At 43.2% G+C, this 24,149-nt stretch overlaps 1 protein-coding gene across 1 annotated transcript in view; it reads right to left on the bottom strand.

Moving 5' to 3' along the window:
- Window positions 1-24,149, bottom strand: part of ITGA8 (integrin subunit alpha 8) — a 239,603-nt gene that overhangs the window by 157,876 nt on the left and 57,578 nt on the right. The window contains exons 6-7 of the mRNA XM_073629668.1: window positions 11,861-11,906; window positions 1,202-1,327 (exon numbers count right to left, since the gene is read on the bottom strand). Coding sequence (XP_073485769.1) covers window positions 1,202-1,327; window positions 11,861-11,906 — 172 coding nt within the window. The remainder of the gene's footprint in view (window positions 1-1,201; window positions 1,328-11,860; window positions 11,907-24,149) is intronic.

The raw sequence follows: 24,149 nt of genomic DNA, 5'->3' as shown, positions 1-24,149 counted from the left end.
TCAGAGTGCTTCTAGTGCACTCGGCTGCACCGAAATCTAAAGCAGGCTTGTCTGCCATGCCCTGTTCTCTCTGTGAACTGCCATGCACCACCCTACTGTGTTAAGTAGATGGAAAGAAAGGGAGGTGTTCTGTAGTCCTAACATATTTCCTCAATGGTGGGACAAGGCCAAACTGCTCCCCTCCCGGAGATGTCGGAGCATTTTGAGCAAAATCCCCCCCCCCCAACAAAAAAAAATTGAGCACTAATTTGCATGATTATCCTCTAAAAATAAATTCCTCCTCCTTCCAGTACAAATCTGCCCCCTGCTGAAATCCCCTCTCTCTGCCCAAATCCTTTCCCCCACAAAAAAATAAAATTCTCCCCCTCCTAGCACAAATCCTCTAACCCTAAAATTTCCCCTCCTAGTACACATCTTCTCCCCCTACTTCAAATCCTTCCCTCCCAGCACAAATCTTCTTCCCCCCATCCCTCCTTCCCAACACAAATCCCCCTAGATCAACACCCCCTGCTGCCCCCCAAATTCCCCCTCCCAACACAAATGCCCTTCCCCCAATATCCTGGTGGCGACCCCCCACCTCTCGTGATACCATATTGCCCAGGGCAGCCGCCCCTCCTGCCCACACCTTGTCCCGGCCCTGTTTCCAGTCCTTGGGTAACAGCACTGCTCCTCCATATGTACAGTGCAGTGTATTGTCACCCTGGGACAAAAAGTGTGTTACAGGCGGGATCACCAAGTGGAAATAAAAGGGAAAAAAGCCTAAAAAAGAAAATGAATGCAGCCACCACATTTCAAGACTGCTTAGCTGCAATGTATTTTTATCATAGGTGTGCACACCCTATTGCATTAGGGTGTGCACCCCAAAGCTCAAACACATATGTGTGTGTGCATGTGGGTGTATATATACAGAGATTGGTGTAAGTAGGGCAGTGGACGGTGTCTGTATTTTTTTTATTTATTATTATTTAATTTTTTATTGTTTATTTACAGTTATATTTTTTTAATTATGTTTTTTTACAATATTTTTAGGAGCCCCATTAGTGAGCTTTGGTGAAATATCAGGGATTAGGGGTCTAAATGGGGAATCTGCACCCAATAGGGTGATTAGGGTGTGCCCAGGCACAACTGACACACCCTCTGTGCACGCCTATGTGTTTTTTAAATTTTTCTTCTTTGGTGTAAATACACTTTACAGTCTTACCTAGATAGCTGTCATCGTTGGTTGAGTCAGCGACTTTGGTCCTTCTTTCTCTGGCCACTTCCCGTATAATGTCCCTGAAGGAATAACCCCTAATGATTTCTGCAATGCTGACACTGAAGACTTGTCCTGAAATCAAAATATAATTATTTAAATAAAACTTTAATAAAAATAATCTGTTTTACTTAAATTAATACAGAACAAAATACAAATAAACAACTTCCTGCTGCAAAAAGCAGGTTTGTTACCTAGAGGCATGCAAGTTTGGGTGTAGGCCAAAGTCTCGGCTCTGTCTGCTACCCTTCCCGGGACACAGCTGTGTGTTTAAAGCTAGCTAAAATCAGGGCAGTCCATCTATTTGGATAATAAATGTCCTGGATTGAACTGTTATATTCATAAATGGTGGATAATGCTATTGTATAGGCTCAATCAATATCGAATTTATCAGTTTGCTGGAAGAAAGTGTTGTCCCCGGGGATAAAGGAGTGTCGGGTGCCGCAATGACATCACTTATTTTATTCCTGTGATAGGTCTTGCATACCCCCCAACTTTTTGAGATGGGAATGAGGGACACCTATCAGCAAAAGTATGCAGGCAAAGGATACACCCCCTGCCACTCCCCCTTAAAGGAGAATTGTACAAAAAAAACAAGATTGGTTAAACCCACAAGTGCTTTTTTACCACTACTGTTCATTTATATTGGCTTTTGGGAATTACAAATGCAGCAATTTAGAAATCAGTTGAACGATTTAGCACTGGAAAACACTTTTTGATAGATAAAAAGTGCATTTTATATACATCTATATAGATCAGACCAAAATGAGGGACAAATGAGGAGGAATGAGGGACAGAGGAACATTGCTCCAAACCAGGGACAGTTGGGAGCTATGGTCTTGTTTTTAGGAACCCAAGAAAGGCGTAATAACAACCTCACAGCTGAATATATTTCTTACCAAATACAATTACAACTGAGAGATTCTGCTGCATGGTGCGAGATCACATGTGATTCGCACCGCACTGAAGTGCAAATCACATGCGATGTCCGTTCGATGCAAATTCAGCCATATAGATAGTATGGCTGAAATTGCATCGCATTCCAACCAAACTCGCACAAGACCCTTTTTTTGGTCAGCAGCAGAACACCCATGCGATCCGATTCCTGTCCGAAATTGCAGATTGCACTGCGATATGCAAACTGATTTGAGGGTGTCATTAACTTTTAAGGCTGGGTTCACACTGCAGTGATGTGGGAACCCTGTAAATCTACCGCGGGTTTTCGCATCACATTTCTCCCAGAGGCAGTTCACACTGCCCTATGCGCACTGCTGGGAGTGTCAATTAAAAGTTAATGACCCTCAAATCAGTTTGCATATTGCAGTGCGATCTGCAAATTTGGACAGGAATCAGATCGCATAGGTGTGAACACCCATGTGATCCAAATCTGCTGCGGATCAAAAAAAGAATCCTGTGCGAGTTTGGTCCGAATGCGATGCAAATTCAGCCATACTATCTGCATGGCTGAATTTGGATTGCATGGACATTGCATGTAAATTGCACTGCAGTGCGGTGCGAATCACATGCTATCTTGCACCACACAGCAGTGTGAACCGGCCCCAATGCTATGTGGGAACCAGTGCAATTCCTGTGCCGTTTCCCGCATCGCATCTCACTCGCAGGCAGTTCACACTCCCCCCCAAATCCCCCAAATCGGTTCACAGATCGCAATGCGAACTGTGAAATCAGATAGAAATTGGCTGAACTTTGTGGGAGGTTTTAACCCTTTTTCAGCCGCTAGCGGAGGGTTAAAACCGCCCCACTAACACCGCTAAAATGACGGTAAAGCGGCGATATATTTAGCGCCGCTTTACCGCCAGCGCCCGCACGCCTCAGTGTGAAAGTAGCCTAAGAGAGAACAGTCAACGGCTTTTAAAACTTGGCTAAGCCACATTTTTTTGCTGCTGCCACAACTGCAAGTCTAAGCCTAGCCTTAGGCTGGGTTCACACTAGCGCAATGCCAGACATTGCATGTGATTTGCACCGCATTGCTGTGCGCATCACATGCGATATCTGTGCGATGTGAGTTCAGCCACCTGTTTACGTAAACGGGTGACCCCGCCCCCTCTAAAATCCATAGGGAAGTCCCCATGTGTCAGAGGGGGCGGGGTCACCGGGGGGCCCCGCCCTCCGTTATATAAGAGCTGTCACCTGAACAGAAGCATCACACAGCGGGAGACTCCCATTGAAGTAGATCGTCCAGAGGACGAAGCGGGGAAGAAGAAGGCGGAGGAAGATGCCGGACGAGAAGACCAGAGGAAGAAGCAGAGGAAGAGGAAGGTATGGATTTTTGGGGGGACCCCTTCCTTTTTTTTTTTAATTTTGGTTTGGGGTTCCCCTGTGGGGGAATCCCAGGCTGTTTTTTCCAATGACTTTTATGTGTATTGCCGGTACCAACAATTCATTAATAGCCGCGAGTAGTTTTAAATGACTTTTTTCCTTCAGAAATGTCATTTTGCTCTCAGACTGTTCTAAACACGGGAAACGTGCTCCACTTTACAGGCATATTATAGACACCCCCCAGGTACAAAATGTAAAGGAATATTACAATTTTATTGTTTCACTTTAAGCATTAATAAAATCACTGCTCCTGAAAAAACGGACGTTTTTAAAACTTTTTTTGCATTGATCCATGTCCCCTGGGGCAGGACCCGGGTCCCCAAACACTTTTTATGACAATAACTTGCATATAAGCCTTTAAAATTAGCACTTTTGATTATTCATGTTCTTGTCCCATAGACAAATTTTTTGCCTGTTCGCATGTTCTGGATGCGAACCGGGGGGTGTTCGGCTCATCCCTAGTTCCGCTCATGCGTGATAATGTTGAAGAGATGTTTTACAGACGGCCTTCACACCAACAAATAGAATATTGTTCGTTCGCAAACGATACAACACAATTTTTCCATTTTTTCAATCGGTCTTTTCAGTTCACAATATCAATATCGGGTATTACTTGCTGGGCATCAACGAGTGGAAAGTAGGACAAGCGTTTGCAGAACGGAAATTTTGACCCAATTTTCTTATCGTGTACTCCTGCCATTACACAGGCTGCCTACAGGCAGCACCTGGCCACTTAACCCCCATAAAGACAAGGCATGTTCACGGCCTACAGGCCTCAATGCTTGTGTGAATGGGGCCATAGAGGAAGCTTGTAGCTAGGGAAAGAAGCTCCAGAACCTTTTTGATTGCAGAGCAGCGGGTGTTTTTTCAGAACGCTTTTTGCCACTTTTGTAGCGCCTTTTGTCATGCGTCCGCTACCCAAGTTTTGGGTGCCTTTGCAGTGTCTTTGCGGCCTGTTTCCAAAACGCACGCCAAAATGCACACCTTTATATATTATGTTGTGCGTTTATGAAAATGAGCCTGACTCTAAATTCTGGGTGGAGTATTCTAGTGAATGCGTTTCATGTTCACACAGTGACCTGTCTCTGCACACCCTTTGGTTTTGTTTATTCACTTTTATTTCTTTAATTTCTTTCACAGTTCAGCCAATTAACTAACATGACCTGCTTTAATGGGAGCCAATTATATACCTCACATCTGCTTTCCTTTTATGACCGGAAAGCTATAAACCGCTACAAAAAAAACCCCTATCGTAGTTAGTAGACCTGCATAGGGTTAGAACATGATGATTGGACCCTACAGGTGGAAGTAATAAGGCATTGTTAATGAAGGACATCATTCTAAACCCATTTTATTTTAGTCAGTTTGGCCCAGGAATAATATGGCATGCATCCTACAGTTACCATTCATATCATTGCCGGCAAATACAATCAAGTTTAAATCTAGAATATAGAATGACGGGTTATACGGTTCACAAAACATGCAAATCTGCTGACTACACGCTCTTTAATTCATTTTATGGACAACATGTGGTACGATCCAGGCAACAGAATGCTTGATTAGAATAGAGGGAATTCATGAAATAAAGGTACATAGTGTTAACTTTCTTATATTCTAATTATAATTGTTGAAGCTGAACTCCAGCCTCACCCTCAAGCCGCATACACACGATCGGATTTTCCGACGGGAATTGTGTGATGACAGGCTGCTGGCGGAAAATCTGACCGTGTGTACGCTCCATCGGACAATTGTTGTTGGATTTTCCGCGGACAAATGTTGGATCGCAGGTTTTAAAATTTTCCGTGGACAAATGTCTGTTGTCAGATTTTCCGAGCGTGTGTACACAAATCCATCGGACAAAAGTCCAAAGTACAAACATGCATGCTCCGAAGCAAGGACGAGCCTTAAGCGGTCGGTCTTGTAAACTAGCGTCCGTAATGGAGAATTAACATTCGTGACGTGGCAAATTATGAAATGTCGAAATGCAGCGCACAATTCTCTTCTTCTTTAATGGGATAATAATGAAGCTGCTTTGCTGGTGATACTGATGGAGTTATTGCAAACAAATTTTCAAAGGTGTTTTTTTACTAGTGATATCAAGAATAATATTATTATGCTTTTTTTTTTTTTTGGTCAAGTTACCACAACACCATTATCCCATAGTTTTTAAGATCAAAGATACAACTATGTTGGTGTCCCTTGTTAATTTTACGTTTGTATTTTTTTAAAATGTAACTGCCTACTCCCAAACTGTCATTTGAAGTAAAACACATAGCCAAGTATTATTCTCTACATTTTTTTTTATTGTGCATTAAAAAAAGAAAACAAATAAAATTAGACATGTTATCTGCCAATAGAACTAAAAGCCTCATGCATGTGTGCTGCTTCTTAATATAGGGGGTCAACAATGCCAAGAGTTGGTGAAAGAAGGGGTCCGCCATCCGGAGATAATTCCAAAAATCATCCGTATTATTCTCCTGGAGCTCCCGCAGCAAAGGCATATGACATAATTGGTCACGATTAATAAAGCAACCAATTTCTGGTCTAAGACCTCCTCCTCCTCCTGTTTTTGGACTAGACTTGGGTCAAAGTAATAACTCCAAGGCCAATGATAAATAACACGTTATCTCCTCCGATTCCACAACATGGCTGGTTGACGAACGGCCGTTCAAAAACAAACTGAAAAGCGCTAAATGAAAAGTGTGAAATGAAAAGTGCGAATCAACACTCACCAAACTTCTACTAACACGAATTTAGCAGAAGGAGCCCAAAGGGTGGCGCTAAAGAGCTGAAAAACAGCGTAGTACGTCACTACGGTCGTATTTGATGGCCGACAATTCCTTGCCGTTTGTATGCAAGAGAAGTTTGGGCGAACGTCCTTTGAACAAAAGTCCACAGTTTTGTTGGCCAACAATCCGATTGTGTGTACGAGGTTACAGTCTTGCACAGTTGTACAAGCTCCTCTCCCATACTGGCCTTTGGGAGATGTTATTCAAATATTAAAATGCCTTGATGTATGGACAGGGCCGCTGATAAGAAAGTACAGCCAGTCCTCCTGTACCGGGCCCTGGACCCATCAGTTTAGAAGGGGGGCCAGGGCACCTGCAGAGCAGGAGGGTCAGCTGTAATGCCTTGTGACTCGTTTGGATCCCCCTGTAGCACCGCTGGCTTTCTTCCTCCAGATGATCTGCAAGGGGATTGGATTTAGTATCTGCACCTGGGCACCCCCTTCCCCCTGCTGTCTGGGCCCACCTATGTGCCCCCCCCCCGCAGCACTGCTGGCTTCCCTCCTCTCCTCTGCCATTGGCAGCTGCTGAGGGCACAAAGGGGGTGTTTCAGGATGGAGAACAGGGGCCAGTAAATATGTCATATTTACCAGCCTCTTCCTTTCCTGAATGAACACAGTGAGCGATCGCTGCTGTGTTCATTCATCACTGAAGCATAGTTAACTGTGTTTAGTATGCTTCAGTTTGTGAATAAACAGGAAGCCGCTCAGCGCAGAGCACTTCCCATTCATTCACTGTCCAGTAAAGCTGAGGCTGCAGAGAAACAGACTGACGGATCTCCGTCCTCAGTCCATTTCTCTGTCTCAAAAGTGAGACATCAGTGGTCTGTTTAGACCCCTGATATTTCACCAAAGCAGTTATAAAATATAAACATAAATAAATAATAGAATTAAAACAAAAATGTAAAAAAAAAAATTTTTTTCATTATTTAAAAAAATTATTTAAAAAAATCAAGGGCTTGCGCACATGTGCTTTGCTCTCTGAAGAGCAATTAGTACTTGAATCGCTCTTCACAGAGCATTTGAAAGGTGGTGAGGAGGCATATTGCTTTCTCACTGCCAACTTTAACCCCGTACTAGCGCACGGCAACCGCGTACTTTACAAGTGGTTGCAGAGCGCTTGCAGATCAGCGCTATTCATTTGAATGGATCTTGTTCAGTGAGCATATCATTTCTGCCATGGCCGGAGTTTGGCTTTAAGTAAGTGTATGCTGTCACTTTAAATTAGACTTCTAGTACAGAATCACTATACTGTTACTGTACTGAATACTGTTCTAGCATCTAGGGTGAGCTAAATCAACACTTTAGAGAGTGAGTGCTGATGGGTTTTCCTTCCTCTTTCGCTTCCTGTATAGCCTGCAAATTAAAAGCATAATGGGCTAGTATGCACCGCATACTAGCCCATTATGTGACACTTACCTGCAAAAGAATCCAGCGATGTTCCCTGTGTAAGCAGCGTCCATCTCCAAGCCCCTCTTCCTTCCGGGCTGTGGACCCCAGCTCTGTGATTCGCCGGACCAGCGTGACGTTACTCCTGTGCATGCACACAGTAACGGCACACACTAGGGAAGAAACGGCACAGAGTTTCGTTTCCTCCCCGCGCATGCGCCGATCACTTTATCAGCGGACTACAAGTGAAATATCTCCTAAACGGTGCACGTTTAGGAGATATTTCCACTACCTATAGGTAAACCTTATAATAGGCTTACCTATAGGTAGAAGTCCCAAAAAAGGGTTTACAACCACTTTAACGTGTATTAAAACCCAAAAACAAAAATGTAATATATTGAAGCTTACCAGTTCTTAGATGTGGTGGCTGCATTTGTTTTCTTTTCTTTACGAAAAACTCATCCCTGGGCGGCTATGCTCACTCCTCCACTGTATCAATGGAGAGGGCCATGGTTGTCATCCATCCGTAAGATGGTTTTGCTTTCTGTCCAGCTCTCAGAAAGTGACAGACAATGCATTTCTGGCAAGAACAACAGGTATTTTTCCCATACTTATTGAAAATGTTCTTAGCCTTAAAAAAAAAGAAACGAATGCAGCCAGCACATATAAGGAGTGGTAAGCTGAAATATATTACTTTATTGTTCTTGGCCCAGGCCTTTTCTGGAACTTTTTATTACAAGTTTAAATTAGTATTTTTTTGCTAGAAAATTACTTAGAACACATACATATATATTTTTTTTAGCAGAGACCCTAGAGAATGTCACATTGTATTTGCGCAGCTGTCTTTCAAATGCAATTGTTTTGGAAAAAATACACCTTTATGAATATAAAAAAAAAACACAATAGTTATCCCAATTCTTTGTATAATGTGAAAGATGATGTTACGCCAAGTAAATAGATACCTAACATATCGTGCTTTAAAATTGCCCACACTCAGGGAATGGTGACAAACTACGGTACTTAAAATCTCCATCTCCATAGGCGACGCTTTTTACAGGTTACCCGCTTAGAGTTACAGAAGAGGTCTAGTGCTAAAATGATTTCTCTCACTCTAACGATCGCACCGATACCTCACATGTGTGGTCTGAACACTGTTTACATATGCTGGCGTTACTTACGTGCGCGTGAGCATGGAGGGATGGGGTGCTTTCAATTTTATTTATTTATTTATTTTATTTTACTTTAACTTTTTTTTTTTACACTGTCCCTTTAATTTATTTTTTTTAATGCTTTTATTCCTATTACAAGGAATGTAAACATTCCTTGTAATAGAAATAAGCATGACAGGTCCTCTTTATTGAGAAATCTGGGGACAAAAAAAGACCCTAAATCTCTCATTTACCTTTAAAAGCAAAAGAAAATAAATACATAATTTGACATTTAAAAAAAAATCATTTGTTTATGTCCGAGAACTGGAAGTTCTGACGTCAGAGGTCGCTCCAGTCCTCCAAGGGCATAGAGCCGAGTGCGGGCCATCTTGCCCTTACTTGACTACCTGTCCAGGCATCGGCCGTATCGGATCGCTTTGGGGCATTACCGACGGCTCCGGTAAGCCCGTAAACGACCGGGAAGCGGTGAGAGGGGCGCACCTCTCCCGCTGCTTCTAAAAGTGATCCCATGGTGAACCTGCTGCTGGGATCACTTTTATCGGAAAGCCGGCCGCCTAAGAGGAAAAAACAATACTGGGGTTATGGCATCTAGCTGCAGCCATGACCCCGATAGTTAACGCCAAAAACATGACGTAATTCCCAGTTAGACGGTCGGCAAGTGCATGACAAGAGTTTCCCAGTGGACCATGGATTAGCTAAAAAGAGGGCACAGCATACATTGGGGGGGATTTACTAAAACTGGAGTGTGCAAAATCTGGAGCAGCTCTGCCCAGAAACCATAGCATCCAGGTTTTATTGTGAAAGCATAATTGAACAAGCTGAAGTTAGAAGGTGATTGGCTGCCATGCACAGCTGCACCAGATTCGGAGTGATCCAGTTTTAGTAAATCTTCCCCATTGTTTCCATTCAGGAAGCCTCTTGTATGGTGGAAGGGGTCATTGCTCACTTTGTACGTAAATTCCAGCTTGACCTATTGAGCTCTCACACTAGAGGTAGTAAAACCTTGCAGGTGAGGGTAAAACGTGCATTTTTACGCATACAGTGCCTCCTCATGGCCTGTTCCTCTCTAAAGAGCAATCAGAATGTAGGTTGCTCTGTAGCCTCCCTGGCGGTTTTCCCAAGTGTGGCTCGGGGTTAAATTTCAGTACCATTAGCGGTAACCCCGAGCCACACTCGGGATCGCATTGCAGGATCCTGGGGCAGCGTTACTTACCTTGTCCCCGGGATCCTGCGATGTCACCTGCAGTGTCTGAGGGCTCCGTCCTCCTCCGAAGCCTCTCCGTGCCAGGCTCCGTTCCCTGTGAGCGGCGCGACGCACGGGGGCGGAGCCTGGCGGCAAATTAAAAAAAAAGTAAAAATCATAACACATACAGTACTGTAATCTTACAGATTACAGTACTGTATGAAATGATTTCACATCCCTTTTGTCCCCAGTGCTTTGGCCCATGCCCTGCATGCAGTTTTACATGATATACACTGTTCTTTCTGCCTGGAAACTGTAGATTGTCCATAGCAACCAAAAAGTGTCCCTTTACGTCAAAAGTGGTTTTAGACCAGCTAGAAAACAGCGATAGTAAATTAGAACACTTGCAGAATTGAGCGATAGTGAATTGTGGGGAAATTTATTTTATTACTATTTTTTTTTATTTTTTTTTTATTATTTATTTTTATTTATTATATTATAATTTATGTTTTTGTGTTTCAAACTTTATCATACCCGGGATATCTACTAGACTCTGGTTTGGACAGATTTAAGTGTGTTATTGTTAAGATTTACAGACCTACAATATAAAACGCCAATTTTCCATGCAAAATAATGGTACCGCTTTTAGCACCTAAAATCCGAAATAATCATACCGCCAGGGAGGTTAAAGATGACAGCCCATATGAATGAGCCCTAAAGCTGACTGAAAAACAGCATAAAAATATTATTATGCAACCTGCATACTTTTTCTAGGTCAGTGACCAAGGGCTTGTTCACACTTGCTTTGGCCTCTGAAAAACAATCTGCATTCAGATTTCTCTTCAGACAGCATTTGACCGGCAGTGAGGAGGCCTTGTATAGCCCTTGAACCCCGCACTAGTAGGCATTTGCAGAGTGCACTTGAATGGGTCACGCTTAGTGGGTACTATACCTGCCAAAAATTGACTGGGGAGTTAATTCCTGCTGCAGCTGTGAAGCAAAGCGCCATGGCATGTGTACACCCCCCAGACGCTGCCCCTGGAGCTAAAGGGGGAGTGTTTGGGGAGGTAAAAAACACAGCTTAACCATGTGGTTTTACCATCCCTTAACCGCTCTTGTGAAGGAACCCTAAGAAAGCTTTGAAACCAAGAGGTTGGCACGCCAGCCAAGAAACTAGCATTTTCAGAAGCAGATCGGGCACAACAGCCCCCATGTTTTTTTCCTGAAGGCTTCCTTTAATGACAAATACTATGTAGATTAGATTTCCTGCTTTAGCAATCCTCCATCCCCAGGAATAAATGTGTCTCTTGTGTCCACTTTTTAAACAAACACTGTATTTCTTAAAATGTGCTTTCCATCACACTCTGCAGAACAGGCCAACCAAACATCTCCAACAGCTGAAGAAGACCAGGCCAAACAGATTTCTGTAAATAAGACTGTATTAAAGGGATTTCAATCGACACGAGATGCTCTGTCTTATGGCTGTCAGGCTAATAATGGAACTATTAGGATGGCTCTAAGCTGAATGTTTCATAAATACATAGTAACAAGAACCATGTGAAAAGATGATTTTCGAAAGTTACTGCACTTATTCCAAATCCAGATATGACCTCACCTCCCCAGAATGCAAAAAAACTGGACAGCGGGAATATACAAGACATGACATTCTGAAATGCGTGCAAACGGCAGTAAGACTGAGTGCCGCTGGACGTAACAAGTGATCAATGTCGCATCAATCTTACCTTGCCAGTAGAAGCTGCCGGGTCCTCCAAGAGCCAAGTCCCCATTCTAGACAGGAGACAAATGACATCCATTAATACTTCACATGTGTAAACTGTCTGAGAGTTCCAAACTAAAGTGGCCCGGACAGTATTAGAGGAATGGGGCAGAAGAGACGGCTGAGAATAATACGCTACTGTTATATGTCACATCCAAGATGCTACAGCAGCTGGGCAACAGGAGCAAAGAAAAGAAGAGGGTTTTCCAGCTAGAAGCCCTAAGATCTAAATTCTCACTGGATGACATTTAGTTTACTTAAGCACTGTGTATTATAAACAATTGCCAAGTTTTTTTGTTTTGTTTTTCATAAAATACTGTTTTTCACTTTTTTGCACCTCAGTGCTACTGATCTCCTCCAACCCATTTCAGCCACATCTTGGCTTTCTTGTCTACAATGGTTGACCATACCTGTTCAATATGTGTTGGCATGGCTCTTGTCTACAATGGTGGACCATACCTGTTTAATATGTGTTGACATGGCTCTTGTCTACAGTGGTGGACCATACCTGTTCAATATGTGTTGGCATGACTCTTGTTTACAATGGTATTGGACCATACCTATTCAATATGTGTTGGAATGGCTCTTGTCTACAGTGGTGGACCATAGCTGTTCAATATGTGTTGGCATGGCTCTTGTCTACAGTGGTGGATCATACCTGTTCAATATGTGTTGGCATAGTTCTTGTCTACAATGGTGGACTATACCTATTTAATATGTGTTGGCATGGCTCTTGTCTACAGTGGTGGACCATACCTGTTCAATATATGTTGGCATGGGTCTTGTCTACAGTGGTGGACCCTAACTGTTCAATATGTGTTGGCATGGCTCTTGTCTACAATGGTGGACCATACCTGTTCAATATGTGTTGGCATGGCTCTTGTCTACAATGGTAGACCATACCTGTTCAATATGTGTTGGCATGGCTCTTGTTACAATGGTAGACCATACCTGTTCAATATGTGTTGGCATGGCTCTTGTTACAATGGTAGACCATACCTGTTCAATGTGTTGGCATGGCTTTTGTAGAATCCATCAAGAATGCATGTGACAACACAACAACACAACTTGGAGACACCACCCCAAACAGCGCCTGAATAAGGATTTTCATTGCAGGATTATGATGTGCAGAGCCATGTCTTTCCGGCACAGGGCTGCACAGGTGTTGCGTGCATCCACATTCTGGCATCCCATTGTTCTCTATTAGGATACACAGCTGCATGAACACAGCTGCTGTGTCCCAATATGACATCCGTGTGGTAGCAGGTCCCTGAATTCACCCTGTGTGTGTTCAGGGACCCGCATGTCATATTGGGACATAGCGGCCGTGTCCGTGCAGCCGTGTGTCCTAATAGATAACAATGAGATACCTGCATGGGGATGCACGCAACACCTGTGCATCCCTGTCCCAGCAAAGCATGGCCCTGCACAAGACACGAATGAAATCGTGACATGAGAACGAGGCTTTAGTTGAAGAGTTAGAGGTTAAATGAGAGCTTATTGACCAGGTTTATAGCCATCCTGACTAAACTTTACACCCCACCCCAAGCCATTTATAATCATTTCATTTTATCATTTTCTTTTATCATTTTATTTATTTCATCAAACATGTCAAGATTTGAAATTGCACATGCCTATGAAATGGCAACAAACTACAGTACTTAAAATTGTCCATGGGTCACACATTGGATGTAAACCCAATCCATTCAATTTTGACCTGGGCACATATATCTGCAGTGTTTACTTATATCTCTCCAAAGCCCTAAGTGCCATGTCTTTCTGCTGCTCCATTCCTCCTGTTACCAGCATGATAACTTCTGACAAGTTCTCCGACACGGGAGATAAAAGCAGCTGGAAATTTGTGTTGTGGAGGTTGCTATAGATAGATTAGCAGAGAGCTGATCTATTCACAGCACAGCTCTGCATGTTTCTTTCTTCCTCTGTGTCTATGTGGGGGGGGGGGTGCCTTTCCTCCAATCAGCTGTCACACAGTGTATGCCCAGACTCCCCACCCACTGCTGAAAGAGGAAGTAAAAATTCTAACAGGATGTTCACTTTCTAAAGAATACAGAAAGCTGAAGACAGCAGATATACATGTAAAACCTATGTAGGGAGATTTGTTCCATCTCTGTGTATCATCTGAGACTGTTCACTTCACTGGGTATAGGAGAAGGTTTACATCCACTTTAAAAGCCTTCACAGTTTATCAGTCTGGAGTTAATCATGAATTATGGCCCTAGAATTATTGCTCTGACGATCGTGATGATACCTCGCATGTGTGGTGCAAAAACCATTTGCATATGCGTGCTGGGCATACTGTATGTGCACGTTTGTCTTTGCATGTATTCATGGGCAATAAGGGGCACTTTTAATTTTTTTTATTCATTATTTTATTTTATAATTTTTATTTTACTTTAAAAAAAAAAAAAAAATCATTTAAGTTTATTGCTATCACAAGGGGCAAACAAGCCCCCTTGTGATATCTTTGGCAAAGTGCAAGTACTTTTTAAGGAGGGATCAGACCCCTGATGTTTTCCTTGCCCTCCAAAGCAAGTAACCAAACACAGATCATGCTTGGTTAGATGCTTCCCTGGCTGTAACAGCCAGGAAATTACGGCTCTGAAGCTAGAAGTGTCAAAATCCCTAACGTTTCCAGGATTATTCGTTGAAGAGGAGATCAAGGAATGGATGTTCATCCATTTGCTCAGTGGGGTGCCCCCATGACTGCTAGGCTCTGCGGGCGGCGGGAACTTTGGAGCTCTGTAAATGTGATTGGGTGACTGTAAAGCCACCCAAATCTTTTTTACAAAACACCTGATTGTCGGCTGTAAAAAAAAAAAAAAAATGATACCAGGATCATGGCTGTAACCATAATCCTGGTACAACTACTTGCTGACTAGGACGTTTTAATACGTATGTTGGTTAGCAAGTGGCTCTCTTACCTGTTAAAAAAAAAAAAAAGCTCTCTGGCTCATTCTACAATAGTAACACAAAATGCATACTGAAAATTCAGATCTTGTTACCCTTTAAATCAGTGGCGGCTGTCCAAAGGGGGCGCATGGGCGCCGCGACCCCCCCCCCCCCCGGCAGTCACAAAAAAAAAAGTCAAAATTTTTTTTAATACTGGCCCTTAAAAAAAACAAAAAAAGGTCCTTAAGTGCACTGAGTTCGGACACCAGACACAGTGCACTTATGGGAAGCGCCACGTCTATGCAATCACGAGATTGCAGACGCGTCATTTCATGTGCGGGCGTTTATCATGTGCGGAGCTTTCCGAAGCGCCGAGCAGCTTCCGCCCGGCATTCGTAGTATCTAGTATTATGGCTGGGCGGTTTGATTGATGTCTCAGTTTGATGTCACCGGGACAGAGAAAACAGGAAGTATGAGAGGAGCGGACTCCTCTATCTCCACTGTGGAAGGAGACACCGCAGGAGAGGACAACAGCAACGTAAGTACCACTGTGCTGCTCCCACGGAGAACAGGGGGGTTCGATGTGACACAGGCAAGGCTGCATTTGGTGGGACACAGGCTGCATTTGGTGGGACACAGGCTGCATGTGGTGGGACACAGGCTGCATTTGGTGGGACACAGGCTGCATTTTATGGGACACAGGCTTCATGTAAGGGCAGACTCCAATGGGTACACCTGATGGCATCTGCTGGCAGGCGTCGTAGCTAGTGACACGCTCAGGGCTCCCATTGATTCTGCATTAGGGTGAGTTGAATGATTTTATTTTATATTACAATGTAAAAATAGAAATAATGTGTTTCAATCATCCTGACACCATAACAACCATGGTGCCGGGATGATGGAAGTGCTAACATCAGGTGTTTGGAATATCTTTACCTGCTGATTGTTACATTTTCTAGAATACACATATTTCTTTTGTTGTGCAGGATCTGGGCCTGCTGTCCCTCCATCCCTCTCTTTCTCTTCCTCCATCCCTCATTCATCTCAGACGCTAACCACACCACCTTAGAGCCACGCCCACTATTTCACTGAAACCATGCCCATTTTCACGTGGGAGGGGTCAAAAAGGAAGGGCGGGGTCTGGCACCCCCCCATCCTAAAACTTCACCAGCCGCCACTGCTTTAAATGTAGAAAACCCATTTTAAACCTACTTATCATCATCAAAAGCCCACCCAAAAGTAATATTTTAGTTATAAGAGGAGCCTGGGGGGCTGAGTCAGTCCATTCTTTTTATTATGTCTTGGGGACTCAAGCAGTGAGGTTTCTTTTTAGCTTTGGCTATTCTGTCTGTATGCATTACTAGACCATAAAGTAAAATTCAAAATGTATACGCTTGTCACTAAAACAGGGGGATTCATCTCACTTCTTGATGAAGGGATTTAACCCCCCTATCCTAGTGTGTCCAATGAGCCGCAGGCAACAAAACTCTATCCAAAACTAAAACAAAACAAAATAAAAGTTTTTGGCTTTGGATACCCTTTAAGTCAGCATTTCTCCTTTCATAATAATGTGGCCTTTGGGGCTATTTAAGTAAACCGTTTTTTTTGTTTGTTTTTTTTCCAGTTTAGGCTCTTCAAGACCTTCACATTGTATCAGTTGAAGATTCTTCTGTATAACACACATTTAATTACACTTCAATCCATCAAAAATACTAAAAAACATAAAGATATTAAAAAATAACCAGAGCCAAACCGTTGGGATCATTTGTAAGCTCCATTTGGCATATTTAACCAATCTTTGTTGTAAAAGCAGGGGAAAAAAAAAGGAAAAAGCTATACATTACCGCTGACACGTAATATAAATATGTTGTAGATAACCGCTGTTAATGTTCTGCTTATTCTGTCTCTGTGTTAAATATTTTCAGAAAAGAGCCAAAGGATGTTGCAGCTGAGAAATTTCAGTGTCACCGGCAGCTGCCGAGCGTGAAAACATTTTTCCCCCAATGATAAAAAACCTCTGTTCCATTTTTCGAAGCTCAAGGATTTTCAGGAATTATTTAACCTTATCAGTTAGTTTGTAAATGTTTATGTATTACACAGCTATCAGCAAAGCAAGTCAAGTGGACAGAGTTACAATGTATCACTTGAGAACCTCTTTCTTCTAAAGCAATGGTCTCCAAACTGAGGCCACTTCCTTGTTTTATCCGACCCTTGGGGAACTGTCCATCCCACCGATATGAGGCACCATTCCTCCCACTGACACCAATGATGGGGCACTATTCCTCCCATGACACCAATGATGGGGCACTATTCCTCCCATGACACCAATGATGGGGCACTATTCCTCCCATGACACCAATGATGGGGCACTATTCCTCCCACTGACACCAGAGCTGGGGCACTATTCCTCCCACTGACACCAATGATGGGGCACTATTCCTCCCATGACACCAATGATGGGGCACTATTCCTCCCACTGACACCAGAGCTGGGGCACTATTCCTCCCACTGACACCAATGATGGGGCACTATTCCTCCCACTGACACCAGTGATGGGGCACTATTCCTCCCACTGACACCAATAATGGGGCACTATTCCTCCCACTGATACCAATGATGGGGCTCTATTCCTCCCACTGATACCAATGACGGGGCACTATACCTTCCACTGAAACCAATGAAGGGGCACTATTCCTCCCATTAACACCAATGATGGGGCACTATTTCTTCCACTGACACTAATGATGGTGCACTATTCCTTCCATTGATACCAGTGATGGGGCACTCTTCCTTCCACTGATACCAGTGATGGGGCACTATTCCTTCCACTGATACCAGTGATGGGGCACTATTCCTTCCACTGATACCAGTGATGGGGCACAATTTTTTCCACTGATACCAGTGATGGGGCACTATTTTTTCCACTGATACCAGTGATGGGGCACTATTTTTTACACTGATACCAGTGATGGGGCACTACTCTTCTTACTGGCTTGAACCTGAAAAGGGACGGTAGGGGAAGGTAAAAAACTGTAGGGAAAAAGGGGAAAGGGGTGGCACAACAGTAGGGCAAAGAATCGGTTTACAGTGTCAGTTAATCTCTATGTAAGGTTGGTGAAAGAGTTCTATACAAATGGAAGAGACTTATACATGGGGACCAAATGTTGTCTAACGTATTTATGGAGTTGATTTGTTGTGCCGTAAGATTTTCAAAAAACATTGTACGAGACATAAAAGTGAAAAATCATTGGAAGGAGAGTGCAGGAATGAACAATAAGTGAAGGAATTAAAATTTCTCTGGGGTGAACCCCTGTGGCTTCTTGTTCAGTAGGGTATCAAAACTCTTCTGGAGAGGAAAACCGACAAACCCGTGGATCTGCCGCAATATTTTGGACCAAATCTGCAGCTTTTATTAAAATAATAGCTGGTGACCTTGACATGAAGGTCCTCATTCAGGCACTTCCTGTTTTAGGGTGACAACATTCTGAAAACAGAAAGGATGTGACCTGACACTGCTATAATGACAAACCTCCATCCCTAAACCATATGTACAAAGAAGAGACAACATTCTGTCTCTCTATTATGCCTTTCCTTTGTTGTCCTGTCACAAAGCTTCTAATGAAGATTACAAGTGACCATTTCATTTCATTTTTCATTAATTTCATTCATCACCAAACTTGTCTCCAAATATCACCCAAATCGTCCTCTCCGCTCTTCTCAAGACCCCCTGCTCTCAAGCTCTCTCGTCTCCTCCTCCCATGTTCATCTCCAGGATTTCTCCAGAGCTTCTCCCATCCTCTGGAACTCGCTATCTCAACCTGTCCGGCTATCCCCTACCCTTGCTACCTTCAGGCGATCCCTGAAAACTCATCTCTTCAGGAAAGCCTATCACGTCTCCAACTAATCTCCTAGCACTTCCATCAGCTCATTCCCCACAGTTACAACCTTTTGTACCACCTGCCCCACCCTATTAGATTGTAAGCTCTTCTGAGCAGGGCCTTCTTAATCCTCTTGTATTTTATTGTATTATAACTGTATTGTCTCCCTTTTATATTGTAAAGCGCTGCGTAAACTGTTGGCGCTATATAAATCCTGTATAATAATAATAAAATAATAATAATAATTTTTACACATTATGGGATGTTACTACCGTTACCATCAGGAAATCTGCCCTGAGAAAAGTCATGCAGACGCCTAAGAGTGCATATAAACAGGAAGTGGATGCAAAGAAGCTGCAGGAGATCAGTAGCTCTAGTCCAACAAAAGAGTAAAGGTGAAAAAAAGCATTCTATTTAAAAAATAGCAATTATTTTATGATGCTTTGGCAAGCTAAATGTCATTTATTTAGGGCTTGCATCTACTTTAAGAACAAAGTGGACCTCCAGCCTATACATTTAGTTTTGGGTAGAATAGTGATAAATTAAGAAACCATATAAATGTTTTTTTTTGCTGTCTTGGTTCTTGTTTCCAGAATGAGGAAATGGAAGCCAATCTTTCCAAATGGGATACAGGCAGCATTAAAAACCTGCATACAAAGACCAATAGGATTAAAGGAGTTGTAAACCCTCATTTTATTTTTCAATAAAAATAACAAACATGTCTATACTTACTTGCTCTGTGCAACCGTTTTGCACAGAGCAGCCCCGATCCTCTTCTGGAGTGCCCCCACGTAAGGCTGCTTTCCCTGGGAGCACATGTGCAGGCTCGCTCCCGAGTCCCGCTGCTGGGTACATTGACGTAGACAGCGGGACTCGGTCCCGCCCCCCCGCACCAGGCAGATTTGGACAGCTTTTTCCCCTTAATAAATTAAATAGTCATTTAAAAACTGCCTTTTGTATTTACTCGAGTTATCTTTGTGTATTTTTAAAATGTGTATGATGATCTGAATCATTTAGGTGTGACAAATATGCAAAAAAATTTTTTTTTAAATAAAAAAAATCACAAAGGGGGCAAATACTTATTTACTGTGCACTGTGTGTGCTATTGGAATGTGAGAGGGTTGGGGGGGGGATAGGAGCTAAGCAGGGGAGACCCATCCATTAGGGGCGCCCCCCCCCCCTCTCTCCAGGCCACCCCCTATATGCAATGAATAGATTCAATCAATATTCGCTGTTGAAACACTGATCCTTAATCCGGCCAATCAGAAGTGGGTGTGAGACCCATTTTCCAATTGGCCGAAAAGAAAAGACTTCTGATTGGCCACCGAGGAGGAAACGGAAGCCGCCGCTGTGATGACCCCTGGAGAGCAGGAGAGTGGGAGGCCATCGACCAGGGGAAGCCGCCGGTGACGGGGCAAGTGCTACTGACTGACCAACCGGGGGGGGGGGGAGGTCGGGAGTGGCATACTGTTTGCTGCCCACCCCCCAAAAAAAATCACCACCAGCCACCACTGAAGCTAAGGCATCATTTAAGGGTTTCAATTGAGTGTTAATGGGTCAGACAAGGAAAATACATGGTATATGGCCGGCCTTTCACTGCAAAATAAGTAATTTTTATGCATTTGAAAGAATTTAAAACTTTTTTTGGCCTTGCCAGGATTACAGCTGCCCTTTCCATGTCACACCTCATACTATTATTATTATTATACAGGGTTTATGTAGCGCCAACAGTTTGTGCAGCGCTTTACAACATGAGGCAGACAGTACAGTTATAATACTATTTAATACAGGAGGGATCAGAGGGCCCGGCTCATTAGAGCTTTTATCCTGACAGGACCCAGGTTTATGGGGTGGCGAAGGCAATAGGGTGGAGAGGGGGGTTACAGTCAAATTAGACAATATAAAGAGCAGTAATGATCTACAAAGTGCAAAACGCCCGACCAGCCAATCACAGTTTACTGAACTCAGGTCAAAAGATTATGGACCAGTTACTATAGTTTACAGGTTTACTGCACTTTAGATATAATCACAGATTACTACATTGCCTTATTGAATAATTCTGCATGTGTCAGATGTCTGAGGCCCTGGAACAATACAAACCTTATACTGTGATATGAGGACACCACTAATTTAAACAATCAGAACTGTGACTCCAATTCTACCTCTCTACTCTACAAGGCATTTTACTAGAAGCACTGCACAGATTAGATGTCAAGTATACAGTAATTATTTTTCCAGGCAAATCTGTCTTTGGGGATTTTCTGACAGAGCGCTAAAAAGGTAGACAGCCTCCATTTTTCCTACCAGCTATATGTCAGGTTTATAGTCTGTATAATGTAGCACTGGTGGGTCAAAAGTCACCCATATATTGGCAGTAGTGAAAATATGCTGAAAACAGCAATTGTAAAAGAAAGGATGTTTACTTTTTTTTTATTACTTTAGCTTTATTTAAAGCAGAATTAAAAAAAAAAAAAATTAAAGAAATTGCAAAGGCAGCTTTTGGTGCACTGTTTACCTTCAATTCAAAAATTTTCTTGCAGTACTTTTTTCTGCCACTAGATGTCTTCAGTCCTAAAGGCCAACATCATTCAACCCACTTCTTCTGGCCCTAGGTCACCCTGAACCCGCCCAAATCTGTGACTGGACAGTAAAAGGAGAAGCAGCGCACTCCTTTTATCAGCATGCTTCTTGTAAGCACAAGAACTGATAGGCTGCTTGTTCTGCTTCTTCCTATAACACTCTAGCTTTGCTGTATAGGAATTGCAAGAGGCTGTTACCAGGTCAAATTTAGGTTCCTACACTGTTTTCTTTTAAAAATACACTGAAGGATGATGATTACAGAGCTGCATTCATTTGCATCTTTTATATGAGACTAAAGTTCAGCTTTAACTATACAATGCCCAGTGTGAGTATGCTTTGTATATAAGGGCATCCATTGTATTAAAGTAGAACTAAGGGCACACGTTTTCTTCATTTTGGATATAGTAATGAAGGGTTAGCTAAAACAGGAAGTGAGTGGAAATCTATCTAAAGTGAGGGAAATCCCGGGTTGTCACCAAGGTTGCCAGAACCAGTGTCCCCACTGGAAGATTTCCCCTCTACCACACTCTACTCTACTAGGGGCACAGACAGTAATAAAAACCTGACAGGTCTTCTAACCCCTCTCTACTCTATCCAAAACTAAAAAAAAATTTAAAAAAATGTTTTGCCCCATTGCAAGATTACCCCTTACCCCTTACCTCCTCTTCTGATGACAACAGTAAAATTTTCAATTTGCCATTGTCCTGGTGACAACGATGGCTAAAACCTGGTTATTGTGTAGGTTCACTTTAAAGTTCTGTTTACTTCAGTACATTGGACACATAAAATGTAACAACTTTGGTATATTTTTCCAGTATATATATATATATATATATACAGTATACGCACAGATCAGCCATAACATTATGACCACTGACAGGTAAAGTAAATAACATTGATAAACTCATTACAATGACACCTAAAGATGGATGGAACACATTAGGTAGCAAGTGAACACATTGTTTGTTGATGTGTTGAAAGCAGAAAAAAATGGGCAATTGTAAGGATTTGAGCGACTTTGACAAGGGCCAAATGGCTAGATGAGTGGGTCAGAGCAACTCCAAAACTGCAGCTGTTGTGGCATGTTTCGGCCTGCAGTGGTCAGGACCAGGGCAGGACTTAGGGTGGTGGGGGCCCCTGGGCTTGAGTCACTTTCGGGCCCTACCTTCTATACATTATACTTCAAACCTTTAGTTTTCTTTTAAGCGCGCCACTCTGATACCGTTTGTCCGCCATTACATCACTGTCTAATGCAGACAGGTTTCTCAATGGCAGTAAACGAGGCACTACGTAACTGCCAATAACCAATCAGCAAACCTCAAGATAAGAGTTTAAGGAATTTTAAGGAAAAAAACTATTTATAGGGCAGCACAGTGGTGTAGTGGGTAGCACTCTCGCCTAGCAGTAAGAAGGGTCGCTGGTTCGAATCCCGATCACGACACTACCTGCCTGGAGTTTGCATGTTCTCCCTGTGTCTGCGTGGGTTTCCTCCGGGTACTCCGGTTTCCTCCCACACTCCAAAGACATGCTGGTAGGTTAATTGGATCCTGTCTAAATTGTCCCTAGTATATATGAATGTGAGTTAGGGACCTTAGATTGTAAGCTCCTTGAGGGTGTAGGGACTGATGTGAATGTATAATGTATATGTAAAGTGCTGCGTAAATTGATGGTGCTATATAAGTACCTGAAATAAATAAATAAAAATAAATAAATATTTAAGGAAAAAAACTTACATTTAAACGTTCATCAATGCAGCCTTGCACAGCGTCCATCTGCATGCTTGTCCAGTGTCATTTACAGCCTTGCCCAGGCTGTAGTTAAACTGCAGTGACCTGTCAGTGTCACTGCAGTTTAAATATGGCCCTGCCGAGATACACAGAGACGGTCCTGTGTATCTCGGCTCCTGTCGCCTTTTCTCGGCTCCTCTCGCAGTCCCGCCCAATCTCACCCTATGATGGACATAACACAGGTCCAATGGCGGGACTGGATGTGACTGTGAGCGGAGCAGAGCGCCGACATACATAGCCGAGTGTACTCGGCTAGCTCCGCTCACAGTCACGCCCAGTCCCTGTGTTATGTCCATCATAGGGCGAGACTAGGCGTGACTGTGAGCGGAACTAGCCAAGTACACTCGGCTGGGGCCCATGGGGCCCCCTATTGGGCGGGGCCCATGGGCTTGAGCCCAGTCAAGCCCAATGATAAGTCCGGCCCTGGTCAGGACCAACCAAAAGTGGTCCAAGGAAGGAAAACTGGCAAATCAGCGACAGGGTCATGGGTGGCAAAGGCTCATCTATACACATGGGGAGCAAAGGCTGGCCAATGTAGACCAATCCAATAGAAGAGCTACTGTAGTTCAAATCACTAAAAAGGGAAATGCTGGTTTCCAATAGAAATGTGTCAGAACACACAGTGCATCGTAGTTTGTTGTGTATGGGGCTGCATAGCCGCAGACTGGTCAGGGTGCCAATGCTGTCCACAGCCAAAAGCATCTACAATGGACACCTGAGCATCAGAACTGGACCACAGTGCAATGGAATTAGGTGGCCTGGTTTGGTGAATTTAAGAATGGTTTGAGAAACACAACAATGAGTTTAAGGTGTTGATTTGGCCTTCAAATTCTCCAGATCTCAATCCAATTGAGCATCTGTGGGATGTGCTGGAAGAACAAGAACAAGTCAGATCCATGAAGGTCGCACCTCACAACTTACAGACTTGATCTGCTACTGTTGGCTTAGTGCCAGACAACATACCTTCAGACGTATAGTAGAGTCCATGCCTCGAGGGCAGGGGCAGCCTGTTCATTAAGGGCGCATGGGTGACACCCCCTCTATCCACGCCAACCCCCTATATGGTCAATGGATAGAATCATGCATAGCATGAATCTAT

The sequence above is a fragment of the Aquarana catesbeiana genome, linkage group LG05 (genome assembly GCF_042186555.1).
Source record: "Aquarana catesbeiana isolate 2022-GZ linkage group LG05, ASM4218655v1, whole genome shotgun sequence".
In the NCBI taxonomy this organism is placed as follows: Eukaryota; Metazoa; Chordata; class Amphibia; order Anura; family Ranidae; genus Aquarana; species Aquarana catesbeiana.
Note: the sequence above shows the minus strand (reverse complement) of the source record. Positions and strands in the feature narration are given on the sequence as shown.